This window comes from Octopus sinensis, linkage group LG18, assembly GCF_006345805.1.
Source record: "Octopus sinensis linkage group LG18, ASM634580v1, whole genome shotgun sequence".
Lineage (NCBI taxonomy): Eukaryota > Metazoa > Mollusca > Cephalopoda > Octopoda > Octopodidae > Octopus > Octopus sinensis.
The window spans coordinates 38,424,759-38,442,025 of record NC_043014.1 but is presented as its reverse complement, the minus strand read 5'-3'; the positions used below and the strand labels follow the sequence as shown (position 1 = coordinate 38,442,025).

At 38.7% G+C, this 17,267-nt stretch overlaps 1 protein-coding gene across 1 annotated transcript in view; it reads left to right on the top strand.

Moving 5' to 3' along the window:
- Nucleotides 1–15,782: 15,782 nt before the first annotated feature.
- Nucleotides 15,783–17,267, top strand: part of LOC115221247 (peroxidase-like) — a 25,705-nt gene continuing 24,220 nt past the window's right edge. Inside the window, exon 1 of the mRNA XM_036510894.1 lies at nt 15,783–15,857. Coding sequence (XP_036366787.1) covers nt 15,850–15,857 — 8 coding nt within the window. The 5' untranslated portion in view covers nt 15,783–15,849. The remainder of the gene's footprint in view (nt 15,858–17,267) is intronic.

The window sequence follows — 17,267 nt, the reverse complement described above, 5'->3', positions numbered from 1 at the left end:
CTTTGTCCTTCATCGGCCTAGAGTAGCAGACACCGGTCAGCTGGTGATATTTGCCTCGACTTCGTAATTGTATATATATATATTCAGTGAAGTTTATTCACTGATTATCAAAATAAGAAATATTGAATTTCTAAATCTCTCGTAGAGACATGTACGGTGGTGGGGCGATAGAATGGTTGTATACTGTCAATCTAACAAGAACGTGACAGTAGGGGGTACACCACCGCTGTATATCCCTAGGAAGCATCGAACGCCTCCTCATTCTATCGCCCCACCACCGTACATGTCTCTACGAGAGATTTAGAAATTCAATATTTCTTATTTTGATAATCAGTGAATAAACTTCACTGAATATACTCTAGGCCGATGAAGGACAAAGATCCTGAAACACGGTGTCCCTAGATGCAGTTCCGGCGGCCGGGGGTGTTTGTCTCCCCTTCGTATATGTATATAAGGACACAGGGAAAAAAATGTGTCAAAGCTATCAGGAGGCGTTCGATGCTTCCTAGGGCTATACAGCGGTGGTGTACCCCCTACTGTCACGTTCTTGTTAGATTGACAGTATACAACCATTCTATATATATATATATATATATATATATATATTATATATATATATATATATATATATATATATATACATATATATATATAGAGAGAGAGAAATACCGGAGTAAACACATAAATGTGAAACAAGGTGGAAAAAAGAGTACTTAAATACCAGAGGTAGAGTAATATGAAATTCCGAGTAACAGCTTTTGTTAAATTTCTGCTGCTTTTAAATAAAGTATATATATATATATATAATATATATATATATATATATATATATATATTATATATATATATAGATAGATAGATAGATAGATAGATAGATAGATAGATAGATAGATAGATATGATACGACGGCTTCTTTCAGTTTCGGTCTTTTAATTCCACCCATGAAGCTTTGGTCAGCCCGAGGCTATAGTAGAAAACACTCGCCCAAGGTGCCACGCAGTGGAATTGAGCCCGGAACGATGTGGTTGGGAAGCAAGTTTCTTACTACACAGTCACGCCTGCGCCTATTTCTTTCGGTTCTTTATGTTAAGAGTTCAATTCCGCCGAGGTAAACTTGCCTTTCGTTCTTTGGGAGACTGCAAAGTAAAATGCAAGACAGGAACTACGGTCAATATCGATTACCCCAACTCCTATCCTTCAAAAATAGCTGGTCTTCTACCTAAATTACAAACTATTATTACTAATATTTAGTGGCATTCCATCCAACATATTGGTTTCAAATTCTAGCACATCGACCTCAGTTCTCTTCTGGTACTTTTTTCATCGACCCCGAAAGAATAAAAGTCAAAGTAGACCCCGGTGATATTGGAACTCAGAACGTATGAGGTAACGATTCTACGACCTCGCCACTGGTTTCATATTTTGGTACAAGACCAGCAATTTCGAGGAGTTTGGTCGATTACATCGACCCCAGTGTTCAACTGGTACTTATTTTATCGACGCTGGAAGGATGAAAGGCAAAGTTGGCCTCAGCAGATTTTGAACTCAGAACGTAAAGGCGGGCAAATACCTATTTCTTTACTACCCACAAGGGGCTAAACACAGAGAGGACAAACAAGGACAGACAAACGGATTAAGTTGATTATATCGACCCCAGTGCGTAACTGGTACTTATCTAATCGACCCCGAAAGGATGAAAGGCAAAGTCAACCTCGGCGGTGTTTGAACTCAGAACGTAACGGCAGACGAAATACCTATTTCTTTACTACCCACAAGGGGCTAAACATAGAGAGGACAAACAAGGACAGACAAATGGATTAAGTCGATTATATCGACCCCAGTGTGTAACTGGTACTTAATTTATCGACCCCGAAAGGATGAAAGGCAAAGTCAACCTCGGCGGTATTTGAACTCAGAACGTAACGGCAGACGAAATACCTATTTCTTTACTACCCACAAGGGGCTAAACATAGAGAGGACAAACAAGGACAGACAAACGGATTAAGTCGATTATATTTATTGACCCCGAAAGGATGAAAGGCAATGTCAACCTCGGTGGAATTTGAACTCAGAACGTAACGGCAGACGAAATACCTATTTCTTTACTACCCACAAGGGGCTAAACATAGAGAGGACAAACAAGGACAGACAAACGGATTAAGTCGATTATATTTATTGACCCCGAAAGGATGAAAGGCAATGTCAACCTCGGTGGAATTTGAACTCAGAACGTAACGGCAGACGAAATACCTATTTCTTTACTACCCACAAGGGGCTAAACATAGAGAGGACAAACAAGGACAGACAAACGGATTAAGTCGATTATATTTATTGACCCCGAAAGGATGAAAGGCAATGTCAACCTCGGTGGAATTTGAACTCAGAACGTAACGGCAGACGAAATACGGCTACGCATTTCACCCGGCGTGCTAACGTTTCTGCCAGCTCACCGCCTTTCTAACTATTTACATACTGGCTTCAGCTTCAACCGAAATCAACTTTGCCTTTCGTTTTTTTTTTTTTTCGTGGACAACAGAATAAAGTAGCCGTAAAATACAAGGTGGTGAGCTGGCAGAATCATTAATAAGTCGGACAAAATGCATCGCGGCATTTCTTCCGGCTCTTTAAAACTTTTCCTTTCATCTTTCGGGATGAACAGGCACAAGATCAGAAAAGCGCAAAGTCAACCTCGGCGGAATTTTAACTCAGAATGTAATGACGGACGAAATGCCGCTAAGCATTCTGTCCGGCGTGCTAACGACTCTGCCAGATATTAATATTACTTTTGTTTACTACGTGTAGTCATAGATCTAGATTCTTAATACTTCTACTCAAGAACAGTTTGGTTTTTATTATTTGTTTTCCTTGTATATTTATGACTGTGTCTTTGGGGTGGAGATGTGAAGTAAAAAGTTCTTTTACACTTCGAGAACCTTTAATGTTTTAAACACGGTTATAAATCATCATGTCTATTTCCACCTTCTACTTCAACCTGCGGTTATAAGCGCCCACGTACACACGTACACACACGTACGCACACACTCATACATACATACATACATACATACATAAATGCATACATACATACATTTATAAATACACACATACATACATACATACATACATACATACATACATACATACATACGTACATGCATACATACATACATACATACATACATACATACATACATACATACTACATACATACATGTGACTGTACACGGATACAACCTCGAGCTAAAAGAAGCTACTACGAAATCACTTGACCTGTTAGAAATAAAAGTCAAGTTCCTTCAAAATCGTATTTCTTTCTGTTTTAGAAAGAGAACGCTACTTTGGATATTATGATCTAAATTGCACTGCGCCTTGAAAAGAAGGAAGGAGGATCACGGCTGGAATGCATACGACCGTATGTATGCTTGATCACGGCCGACGTGACACTAAGCAACAATAACATCATTTACAATCAGATCAACTTGATAGTGAAGTAACCCGTATGTGGTAAATCGATCTTCTTGAAATAGTAGGCAAATCTCCCTCAAATCACACTGTCGTCTTCAAAAAGAGGACACATTAGATATTGCAATTCTAGAAACTCCACCAAAAAAACAGACTGGATAGTCATATCTGGGATGCCTTTGATTATAGTTCTTTCCTATTGAGATTGACTACGAACAGGCAGCAACCTGCGATGGTACTTGTCAAAGTGGATGCCTTTACACGGAAGATCCGATCCGAAAGAAGTAGCAGTCAAATTTTCCTCAAATGTAGGCGCAGGCATGGCTATGTGGTTAAGAAACTCGCTTTGTAACCAAGTAGTTTTAGGTTCAGTCCTACCGTGTGACGCTTTGGGCAAGTGTCTTCAATTATAGCCCCTGGGCTGACCAATGCCTTATAAGTGTGCATGTCTGTGCGCGTGTGAGTTTGTCCTTCACTATTGGTGTCTGTTTGTTTATTCCCTGTCACTTAGCAGTTCAGCAAAGTGTGTATTAGCAGAAGTACCTCACTTAAACAACAAAAATAAAGTATTTGGACCCTTTGTTCGGCTAAACCCTTCAAAGCGGTGCTCCAGCATAACCGCAGCTCAATGACTGACACAAGTAAAAAAAAAACACAAAAGATTAATTTCATCCCACTACTGGATAATGGTGCTTATCATCTTCGTCGCCCCAGCACCAGGAATAGGGCTAATGTTAGGGTTTGGGTTAGATGAAAAATCGTCTTGAATAATCTAGTCTTGAACACCCAATGAAGACACCCAAATGTCGAGGGTAGAGATTGATGCTGGAATTTGATCGTTGATCGTTGGTCTGCTCAATCAGCTTTGACCTGTGGCTAACCTTGGACTTGGAAGCACTCCGTCGGTTACAACGACGAGGGTTCCGGTTGATCCGATCAACGGAACAGCCTACTCGTGAAATTAACGTGTAAGTGGCTGAGCACTCCACAGACACGTGTACCCTTAACGTAGTTCTCGGGGATATTCAGCGTGACACAGAGAGTGACAAGGCCGGCCCTTTGAAATACAGGTACAACAGAAACAGGAAGTAAGAGTGAGTGAAAGTTGTGGTGAAAGAGTACAGCAGGGATCACCACCATCTCCTGCCGGAGCCTCGTGGAGCTTTAGGGTTTTTTTCGCTCAATAAACACTCACGACGCCCGGTCTGGGAGTGTGGCTAACCAACAACTATATTAACTATGACTATAACTAAAACAACAGCATGCGATTGTAACATTTACTATTTGCTTATCCTCGTTTATCACGGTTCATTCCAAAACGAAAAAAATGCAGTGATAAATGAATCACTTCCAAGCACTTCGTAAATGGAACGAATGGAAGATTCATTGACACTTAACTCACAGCCCTCAGCAGCGAAGCTTCCACCTTCATGTATTTCCTTGAGCATCTCTGCTATTTCCTGTAAAGAATACAATCGTTTGCATCGTTTGTTAGGATCAGATACCTTCATATTTTTTTCTGTTCACTTGGCCCAATGTTGATGTGTACTTGTAAATCCGTATAAAAAATACGCAGCCTCGCAGCAAAGTCATGTAAACACAATAGTCAATGCATTCTGGGTAGCTGAGCATTCTGGGTAGTCGCTAGGGTGCAGGGGTTTTTATGGTATAAGCAGAATCTTCGACGGATCACTGACCTGTGTTATTACTGATCAATCTGTGATAAGCGTTACATGGTTCACCATTGAGCATACCGTGTTATCCCGGATCAGGGTGACTGAATCAGGGATTAACGAGTCTACAGTTTATTTCTATCCTTATATTATAAATATAGTTATAAGCTTGTTATGTGAATTAGTATCTTTATAACTTGACATAAATATGTCATCATAATTTAAGGATCATTTGAAGAAATAGGGGTATGGCTTAACTGCTTTCCTTGACGTGGACATTAGCGGTGGATGTAATGAAATAAAGTTAAATTGCTTCAACTGGAAATGAGACCAGCATAGTTTGAGTCTTAGTATGTAAGGAGCTACTGTTTGTCTTATATGATCGCGAGGGGAGACAGATTAAGTCTACCACCCGAAAAGCTGGAACGGTTCCTTTCAAAGGATTCTACGCAGTTTCCATCTACCAATTTCATTCAAAAGGTTTTGGTTGATCTGAAGATGTAGTAGAAGACGCTTTCTCAAAGTGCAGCGCAGTGAGATTGAAACCGAGACCATGTAGTTGCGAAGCAAGCGCTTTAACCATGCAGCCACGCCTGCAGTCAGAAGCTTTGTAATAAGGAATATTGTTCTTCTATAAGATATGTTGCTGCAGTTGTTGTTGTTGTTGTTGTTGTTGTTTGTTGTTGTTTTTGTTTTTGTTGTTGTTGTTGTTGTTGTTGTTGATGATGATGATGATGATGATGATGATGATGACTGTTTAGCTTCAGATGAGCCCTGAACAAATTCAACTACGACCAAAGCCAAACCTGCAGTGTCTGTCCTGTCTTTCTTGGGGTTATATAGAACTATTTTATTTAATGTGTTCTTTTTATTTAAAACAAGGAATATGTGTGTGTGATCTGAGGGAGATTTGGCTGCCGTTTCTAATAGAGTGACGCCGTAAATGTTTCTTCACTGATCCTAGTTTTTTAGGAAATCTATGTAGTCGAATGAATCGACACCAGTGTATGACTGATAGTTATTCGATCATACTCAGGGCGATGGAAAACAAGGTTTACCACGGTAGAAGTTGACAAAATTTCTGAAAGGACTGATTTCAATTCATTTAGGTCAAATGATGACCATGATGGTCGCTTATCGTAGGCTTTGAACTCATCTACACTCATCTTTTCTTGAGAGGAAAGACAGAGTAAGATAAGACGTTCATATTTCTCTCAACGACATAAAAGGCATAATTAGTGCTGCATCTCAACTTTACATTTATCATGTGTGTTCTATAGAAAATAGTAAAGACTAGCAGTATCACCCGGCGTTGCTCGGGTTTGTAAGGGAAATAACTATAAAGCATTTTTAGAGAGTTATAGCCAAAAAATAGCAAAAAAATGGAAAAAAAATTATGGTAAATTTTTTTTTGAGAGTTAAAAGGTCGAGTTGCGTCCCCTAGACAGTCTGTGGTTTGTGTTTCTGATTCTCGACCCCATGTCGAATTTATCGATTTTTTTCAGAACTGGGGGAACTTTTCAAAATTTTCGCTGCGTTAGTTTTGAATTATGACATTGGGCTATGTGTATATCAAGTTTCATCAGAATCGGTTGAAAGCCGTGGTCAGGGTGAGGGTACAATCTAACAGACACACAGACACACAGACACACACACAGACAAACTGCCGTTTATATAGAGAGAGATAATGGTGTTTGCTGGACCTGGCATTCGTTCATTCGAGGAAAGTGCAGGCACAATACATCTCTAATTCTTACCGGTGTAGTAAACACTGCGATTACTGACTGGTTTAAAATAAAAAATAAATGCACCCTTATAAAGCCTAGCCAGGCTCAAGGGCCCGGTTTCCCAGTTTCAATGGCGTATGTGTCCCCCAGCTGGACGGGACGCCAGTCCATCACAGCGTTACTCATTTTTGCCAGCTGAGTGGACTGGAGCAACGTGAAATGAAGTGCTTTGCTCAAGAACACAACACGTCGCCCGGTCCAGGAATCGAAACCACAATCTTACGATCATGATGCTGACACTCTAACCACTAAGCCACGCGCCTCCACTACTGACTGGTTTACTACATAGGAAATCGTTAGAAACTGCCTCCGTCACTTGAAGACAGTCTGAATACATGCCTATTCCAAGCATTGGATTCTATCATGCTACTGCATTTCCGTGCTTCAGAGAGAACTTGAGAGCATCTTACACATTTTAGTGATGCTCTGTGCAGAGATTCATATAGACCATTGTATTGTATTTTGTAAACTCATTTTTCATACTGAAGTTTTTGAATAACCAAAAGTTACATCGAGACCATGCAGTTAAAGTCACAACTGCACTGAGCTGGGAACATTTTCAAGTTGATAGATCGTATACTGCTAAAGCAGTATGGCGAATTCTTCAATGGCAACCGGAGTAGAAGAGCATCAAAGAAGAGGTACCAAGAGTTTCTGAAGAAAATTTTCACTCTCAGTACCTATTGCTATGACCATCGCCAGTGCTCTGCAAAACCAATTTGTTTTCTCTTTCAAAAAAAAACGCGCGCTTGGGCTGACCTCGAGAACAAAACAAGAACCGTAATACAGAAGCACCGAACCCAGAACAGAATTTCCCTTGCAGCTGTTATATTGACCTTGTCAACCATTAATGATTTTGCAGTCGACGTGGACAGCCCCATTTCATCAATTTTCATTCGCGAAGCCAAACTATCATATTGTTTATGAATTGATCTTCCTTCTCCTCTTTTTACTGTTTCTGCAGTTTCCATTCTCTCTCCCCATCTCCTCTCCTTTTATTCATGTACTTATCTTGTATTTTTGGTCAAACCGCAATCGTCTGATGATTTCAACTCCACAGATACTTTACATATTTTATTAAAAGGACATAACTTAGCCAGCAAGCTAACTTAAGATTCTGCTAATCTACTGCTCTATACAATGCTAATGATTTTGTTTTCCAATACTAATAATGTTCAAGACAGTCACGCAAGAGAACACCTATCAAGCATACTAAAACATAAATCAAACCCATAAAGTGTTTACATCCCGTTGTTCAAAGCCTATAATTTGATCTTGTTACGTTTCAATCTCCCTTTTACTAATAACATAAAAGTAAAAAAACATTGTTTTGGAACTTCAAGTCAGCCCCAAATGCGACCGTTCCGTCTTTTTGTGCATTTTCCATCCCAGACTTCATAATTAAATATTTCCTTTCTTATTAAAGGCTGTAAGTAGTGTGATTTGAGAGAATTTATGCCACCATTTCTAGCACGTTTACGTACTTCTATGTGCGTGGACACGTTATCACAACACTTAAAGGTTGAATAGTTTTTAAATAAAATATTACAGAAATCCATAAGTCGACATTGAGAATGATCTCAGAGAAATGTCACAAAAAAAAATAAAATAACAGCCCCGAAAATATATTTTTCTCTTATTTTTCTTTCTCCATTTACAATATATCCCACCTATTGGTAACTAAGTTATTGAGGCTTAAAATTTAAAAATTTGCTTTGCTAAACAAACATACATTTCTTGAGAAAATACCTAAATTTCAAACTCTATTCAGCTATAAGTAATAGATAGTACTAAATGGTAGTGTTCATCCAGATGTAACTATGTAAAACTGATAAAGCTTCAGTAAATTACAATGCCACCAGTTGATATGGCATTTTCACTTATTTTTTAAAGATAAGTAACGTTGTCTTGCAGTCATTGCTCGTAAAACACAGAAGCCCCACAGAAATCTATGAAATAAGCTATGTCAAGCTTTAGATCTCAAAGTGTTTGCTGGACGAATGACTGGTGAAATAATGGTATTAGTTACTGGGTCGTACATTAACACTGATCAAGAATTATTATCAAAGGCCTATGAAAAGTAAACGTCCGTCTCTTTTGTAGATCTAGAATAGACATAACTTTTGGTTAAAGAGCTCACTTTGCAATCAAGTAGTTACGAATTCCATCTCCATTGCATTGCACATTGGATGACTGTATTTTATTCCAGCTGGCAAAAGCTCTACGGGTAGAAACTGATAGACTTGTCGAAGCCTGCATGCTTATTCTCTAAATAACTCTAAGAAAGTAAGCATGCAAACATAATTTGTATACTTATTTTCTTAGTAACGGTAAGCTATTTTGCATATTTACAACCAATTTAGCAGAGCTAATGCAGTGAATGATTACTTGTGTGGAGGTTACCTTCTTAGCAGCGAGAACCTAATTTGTAAGTTTACCCTCCTTGGAAAACGAAACCAATTTGTAAACTTACCTTCTTGGTAGCGTATACTGCAAGTATGTAATTACTAAGCGACCCCGTCGTGGCTCCTTAGTTGGCTCTGTATAAGGTGACTGAGTGCACCAGAAGACCCATCAGAATTTCAGTTTAAAATACAGGTTTTTGTGCTATTCGTGCTGTATAAAGACTACCTGCCAATATTTCACAACGGTTTACTCTTTTTACTCTTTTACTCTTTTACTTGTTTCAGTCATTTGACTGCGGCCATGCTGGAGCACCGCCTTTAGTCGAGCAAATCGACCCCGGGACTTATTCTTTGTAAGCCTAGTACTTATTCTATCGGTCTCTTTTTGCCGAACCGCTAAGTGACGGGGACGTAAACACACCAGCATCGGCTGTCAAGCAATGCTAGGGGGACAAACACAGACACACAAACACACACACACACACACACACACACATATATATATATATATATATTATATATATATATATATATATATATATATATATATATACATATATACGACAGGCTTCTTTCAGTTTCCGTCTACCAAATCCACTCACAAGGCATTGGTCGGCCCGGGCCTATAGCAGAAGACACTTGCCCAAAGTGCCACGCAGTGGGACTGAACCCGGAACCATGTGGTTGGTTAGCAAGCTACTTACCACACAGCCACTCCTGCGCCTAAAAGTTTTGGTTTTGATTCAACGTATGGAATTTATTTATTTATTTATTTGTTTCTGAAGACGGGTGCACAAGTTTTAACATGTTTTAAAGGTTGAAGCAAAACCATAACTTGTAATCAGTTGCTATGTAAAGATTATAAAAGTTTCTATTTGGCGGTAAGGGCGATTTTCCAATACTCACAAAGATCTTGGAGCCTGGTAGTTACTATTGAAAGCTGACTGCTCAATCAACTACCTTGACCTTTAATCGTCATTTCAATGATCATAGGATATCATAGAAGTACAAAGAACAGCTATGGCTGTTTCGTTAAAGAGTTTCTTTTACTACCACGAAGTTTTGAATTTGATCCAAAACGGTGAGTGTCTTCTATCCCCTTGAGTGAAATTTGGTAGACGTAAACTGTCGGGGCCCACATATTAATTCTGTATTTAATTCGGACATAATTTGCATATTTGCTACTGCTAAGTAACGATATTGATTATCAAAATTTAAGCAATTCATTTTTACTGTTCGTCAGTTTTTATAAATAGAGACTGGCAATGTCAGCTTAGTTAGTTAGGTAGATTTATAATGCATAGGCGCAGGAGTGGCTGTGTGGTAAGTAGCTTGCTTACCAACCTCATGGTTCCGGGTTCAGTCCCACTGCGTGGCACCTTGGGCAAGTGTCTTCTACTATAGCCTCGGGCCGACCAAAGCCTCGTGAGTGGATTTGGTAGACGGAAACTGAAAGAAGCCCGTCGTATATATGTATATGTATATGTGTGTGTTTGTGTGTTTGTGTTTGTCCCCCTAGCATTGTTTGACAACCGATGCTGGTGTGTTTATGTCCCCGTTACTTAGCGGTTCGGCAAAAGAGACCGATAGAATAAGTACTGGGCTTACAAAAGAATAAGTTCCGGGGTCGAGTTGCTCGATTAAAGGCGGTGCTCCAGCATGGCCGCAGTCAAAATGACTGAAACAAGGAAAAAGAAAAGAATAAAAGAATATCTAATTTTAAATATAACCTTACTATTAATCCATTTAGTAAACATGCCTGTAAGTTTCAGTAGAAAATATTGAGTAATAGGAGCCTAGAAGATCTGTTTGTGTTTTACGATGTTGTCTAAAATAAGTGATTCTCTAAATCGCAATATACTATGGTTCAATTTTTTTTACTTAACATTTAAGAAAACGTCTAATTTTCCTTGTTCGGGAGACATGTGGGTTTTAAATTCCGTCCTGTACACTAACATATACAATGACTTTGTAGTGGAGGCGCAATGGCCCAGTGGTTAGGGCAGCGGATTCGCGGTCGTAGGATCGCGATTTCGATTCCCAGACCGGGCGTTGTGAGTGTTTATTGAGCGAAAACACCTAAAGCTCCACGAGGCTCCGGCAGGGGATGGTGGTGATCCCTGCTGTACTCTTTCACCACAACTTTCTCTCACTCTTACTTCCTGTTTCGCTTGTACCTGTATTTCAAAGGGCCGGCCTTGTAACTCTCTGTGTCACGCTGAATATCCCCGAGAACTACGTTAAGGGTACACGTGTCTGTGGAGTGCTCAGCCACTTACACGTTAATTTCACGAGCAGGCTGTTCCGTGATCGGATCAACCGGAACCCTCGTCGTCGTAACCGACGGAGTGCTTCCCTTACAATGACTTTGTAAGAAGATTGTATATTGCAGTGCTGGTGCTGAAATAAAGTAAGTGGATTGTTCATAAATACATTATTCTGGATAATTTCTAGATCAAAATATTTTTCTAAACACACACACACATTCAGACACACACACACACAAATATACATACGATGAGCTTCTTTCAGTTCCCGTCTATCAAATCCACTCACAACGCTTTGGTCGGTCCGAGGTTATAGCAGAAGACACTTGCCCAAAGTTCCACACAGAGGGACTGAACCCAAAACCATGTGATTGAGAAGCGGCTTACCATACACCCACGTCTACACCTGCCTTATATATATATATGTGTGTGTGTGTATGTATGTGTGTGTGTTGTGTGTGTGTGTATGTGTGTGTGTAAATTACAATTAAGGGTATCTAAAAGATACCATTATGCTAGAGACAGCAATCAAAACTTCACTCTAAAACCACATCAAATATATATGTATGTATGTATGTATGTATGTATGTATGTACCATCTGTGTATATTCCACTGACGAAGCAACCCGTGTTTTTATGCAGACCTAAAAATCTAGATCTGGAATTATCTAATAATTTTTTGCTAGTTTATTTTATTTGTCTTTTCTCCTAGTGGTGTATGAATATTTGATGTGGTTTAAGAGTCAAGTTTTGACTGCTGTCTCTAGCATGTTGGTATCTTTTAGATACTCTTAATTATAATTTTAATAACTATTACCTACAAGGTTTTTATTCCCATGCTACCCACTTGATATGATTGATACTTAAAAGGACGATCTTATCCTTATTTATATAAATTTATACATATATGTATGTACACTTTTAGTCTTTTACTTGTTTCAGTCATTTGACTGTGGCCATGCTGGAGCACCGCCTTTAGTCGAGCAAATCGACCCCTGGACTTATTCTTTCGGTCTCTTTTGCCGAACCGCTAAGTTACGGGGACGCAAACACGCCAGTATCGGTTGTCAAGCGATGTTGAGGGGACAAACACAGACACACACAAAACACACGCACACACACACACACATACATATATATATATATATAATATATATATATATATATATATATATATTATATATATATATATATATATATATATATATATACATACATATATACGACGGGCTTCTTTCAGTTTCCGTCTACCAAATCCACTCACAAGGCTTTGGTCGGCCCGAGGCTATAGAAAAAGACACTTGCCCAAGGTGCCACGCAGTGGAGATGAACCCAGAACCAGTGGTTGGTAAGCAAGCTACTAACCACACAGCCACTCCTGCGCCTATTATATTTTTTGTGGTTTGGTTAGGAAAAAGAAGCAGGACTTCCATAATCGTTGCATAAACTCTCAAAATTGTTAAGTTTTCAACAGAAGTTTGTGTTTAGTATTCTGGAGATGAAAGACTGGGTGTAGTTATTACTGCAAAGAGGCTAAGGCACGAAGAGAATAACTAAATAACGCTAATAGCCTACTTTAATAAAGAGAGCTGGCACATCATAACTGGTAGTGCTGTTATCCGTTGGTGAAGCTGCGTATTTTTTTACTATCTCAGGTGTTTATAACGTCTTATATTGTACTAGCAGTATCGCCCGGCGTTGCTCGGGTTTGTAAGGGAAATAACTATATAAGCATCTTTAGAGAGTTACTTCCCTAATATAAACCGAGCAAAAAATGCATAAAAAAAAACGAAAAAAATGATGGTAATTTTTTTTTTAATCGTAGACTCATCGTAGACGCGCGCTAATACCCAGAAGGGCTCGATATGAATCACGACTATAAGATACCCGCTTTTGGTTAAACTGCACTGCAAAATGTGGGAGTAGTTAGGAATCTAAATCGGAAGAGACAGACTCTCACACAACTTCACTTTTATATATAAAGATATCTAGAATTGACAAAGCTGTTTCTAATAGTGCAAAGCAGTAATATTTCTTTGATGCATGAGCACACTGCTACCAAGGGAAATCTTTGATGCTTTTGAGAGTGCTTCGTAAAAAGTTGGAAAGGAAACTTGATTTCTTCGTATGGCAAAATGACTTCAACTGTATTATACAAAAACAAAAGTAAAATTAATTTTTGATTTATTAAATCTCATTTTTAGTGGTCAGTTTTTGTTGCTTTTTTAAAAATATTTACATTAACTGTATATTTCGATTTGTTTGATCTCATTTGGAGTCTTGTTACTGTTTGACATGAATGTCCTTCCCTAGAGTATTACTACCAATCTGTGGAGGCGCAATGGCCCTGTGGTTAGGGCGGCGGACTCGCGGTCGTAGGATCGCGGTTTCGATTCCCAGACCGGGCGTTGTGAGTGTTTATTGAGCGAAAACACCCAAAAGCTCCACGAGGCTCCGGCAGGGGATGGTGGTGATCCCTGCTGTACTCTTTCACCACAACTTTCTCTCACTCTTACTTCCTGTTTCTGATGTACCTGTATTTCAAAGGGCCGGCCTTGTCACTCTCTGTGTCACGCTGAATATCCCCGAGAACTACGTTATGGGTACACGTGTCTGTGGAGTGCTCAGCCACTTACACGTTAATTTCACGAGCAGGCTGTTCCGTTGATTCAGATCAACCGGAACCCTCATCGTCGTAACCGACGGAGTGCTTCCACTACCAATCTAAGGTGGTGAACCGGCAGATCGTTAGGTAGCGGACAAAATGTTTAGCAGCATCTCTTTTAGCTCTTTACGTTCTGAGCTCAAATGCAGCTGAAGCCGACTCTGCCCTTTAACCTCTCGAGATCAATAAAATAAGTACCAGTTGAGCACTGGGGTTGGTGTAATCGATTAGTCCCGCCTCCCTTCAAAACTACTGGCCTTGTGTCAAAATTAAAAAGAATTGTTACGAAACATAGGCGCAGGAGTGGCTGTGTGGTAAGTAACTTGCTTACCAACCACATGGTTCCGGGTTCAGTCCCACTGCGTGGCATCTTGGGCAAGTGTCTTCTACTATAGCCTCGGGCCGACCAAAGCCTTGTGAGTGGATTTGGTAGACGGAAACTGAAAGAAGCCCGTCGTATATATGTATATATATATATATATGTGTGTGTATGTTTCTGTGTCTGTGTTTGTCCACCTAGCATTGCATGACAACCGATGCTGGTGTGTTTACGTCCCCGTCACTTAGCGGTTCGGCAAAAGAGACCGATAGAATAAGTACTGGGCTTACAAAGAATAAGTCCCGGGGTCGATTTGCTCAACTAAAGGCGGTGCTCCAGCATGGCCGCAGTCAAATGACTGAAACAAGTAAAAAAAAAAAACATAACGAAGACCATAACGTTAGCGCGCCGGAAAATGTACTTCTGGCTTTTTACGTTCTGAGTTCAAATGCTTCCAAGGTCAACTTTGCCTTTCATCCTTTTGGAGGATCGATAAAATTAAGTAACAGTTGAGCATTGGGGTCCTTGTAATCAGCTAACCACCCTCCCCACTAAAACTGATGGCCTTGTGCCAACATAACTGAAGTTAAATGGTTAAAATCAGTATTCGAAATCTTTTCGAGCAGTAAACTTGCTGGAGGATTACTTTTAGACCACGGCACTCTTCAAATTGAAACGGACAAAGAAAAACTGAATTAACAATACTTTAAATTGCTATCATGAGTCAGTACCTTATTTCTTGTAAAGTTTATAACCTCAGTTTTATTTGCAGCCAAATTTGTTTCGTCATAGCAGCTACTTACTTCGAAAATAAATACTTTAAAATGATCAGTTATTAAATAATCAAAGGTGAATCTCTCTCTCTCCCCCTCCTTCACTCTTTCCTTCTCTCTCTCTCTCTCTCTCTCTCTCTCTCTATCTCCTTCTCACTTTCTTTCTTTCTTTCCTTCTTTCTTCCTTCTCTTATCCACCTACATAACCTAATCTTCTCATTGCGGGTTTTTGAGAAGTCCTCATTTTTTTGTGTTCGTTGCTCAAGTGTCACGATTCGTATCCGCGAAGACGCCTGCTTGTACTTATACATTCATTGATTTATTAGGCATTTTTATTGTCATTTTATTAAGAATTTTTCAGTCAGTTGATGCTTAGAACAATTAGTTTTTATCGTACATCATTACGTCATTATTCGATTGCTCTCATTTTTACCTCCTATATAATCTCAGCAAAGACAAGATTTTGAACAGACCTGCTTGGATCTTCGAAGAACAACCATGATTCGGTGAGATTTCTTGCGTATTTCCTTTCATTTTTCTTCTCTTTCTGTCTGTCTTTCTATCCTTTGTCTGTATTTTACACTTTCTTTCTTTACACACACACACACACACGCACACATGACATTGTTGACTTTTCCGCCTTGTAAGGGTAGTAACACCCAATATTTCTGCTGTTTTAACGGCGATACTGCATTACAAAATATCACTTTCTTGTTTGTATCGTACGATACACATTCGGCGCTTCTAAAAACAAATGTAAGTTTGTTTATATACACACGTGTTCTTTTATATATATATATATATAATATATATATATATATTATATATATATATTATATTAAATTAGAGATAAAACCACTATTAGGAAAATCATACAATGAAAAACTTAAGCCAATACATAAGATTAATTAATTTATATTATTTTAAATATATATCAAAATTATTAAAAAAAGATAATAGTATAACACTACGATCGTTTCATGGCTGTCCAATTCGTAAAAATTCGAGTTACAGTCATTCTTCAGGTGACTGAAATATTTAACTTGGCGAGGTTTAATATATATATATATATATATATATATAATATATATATATATTATATATATATATATATATAATACAACCGCTAAAACGCTAATTTAAAGGAAATCTTTGGCGGTGACATGGACTTCTTTTATATATAGCAATTACTGTATAGGAGGAATAAGAGGGCAGATTGTGAAATACATGAAGCAAAGGGGATAAGTGAGAGTAGAAAATTTTGAGAATCATTGACGCAGACGATTCTTTGTTCAGTTGAAGACCTGACTGAGCAGACATAATGAAAACCTTTCAGCTATGACCACCCGTCTTTTTGAATCTCGAAGATAAATACTTTTATCTTATATTCTATGCAAGACACAGTGTATCTGGAATGACATAATCAATGTGTCATTCGCTAAGCATAAGGCGTGATCTGAGGCTAAATTTGACTGGGTATTTTTCTAACGAGTAAAGACTCCCCCCACCCTGGCTTTTATAATTGCTTGAGGTTGTTAGATGCGGTTAGCCCTGTTTTGTTGAGATTGTTTAGCTACTGGTTAACTCTCATCAAACTGTATCTATTATATATATATATATATATATATTTCTTCATTGCCCACAAGGGGCTAAACATAGAAAGAATGAAAGACAAAGTCGACCACGGCGGAATTTGAACTCAGAACGTATTATATATATATAAGTGAATGATTGAATGGAAGAAGCAGTTCTATGCATGTATATGTGTGTGCATGTATAGATATACGCACATATTCATATCTGGTATTCAGACACACATATATAGAAACATAGACACACTATCACGTTGAGATATATATAATGAAGCGTGCTTGTAATATATGACTGAAAATGAAGGATTAATGAAAGTATAACAT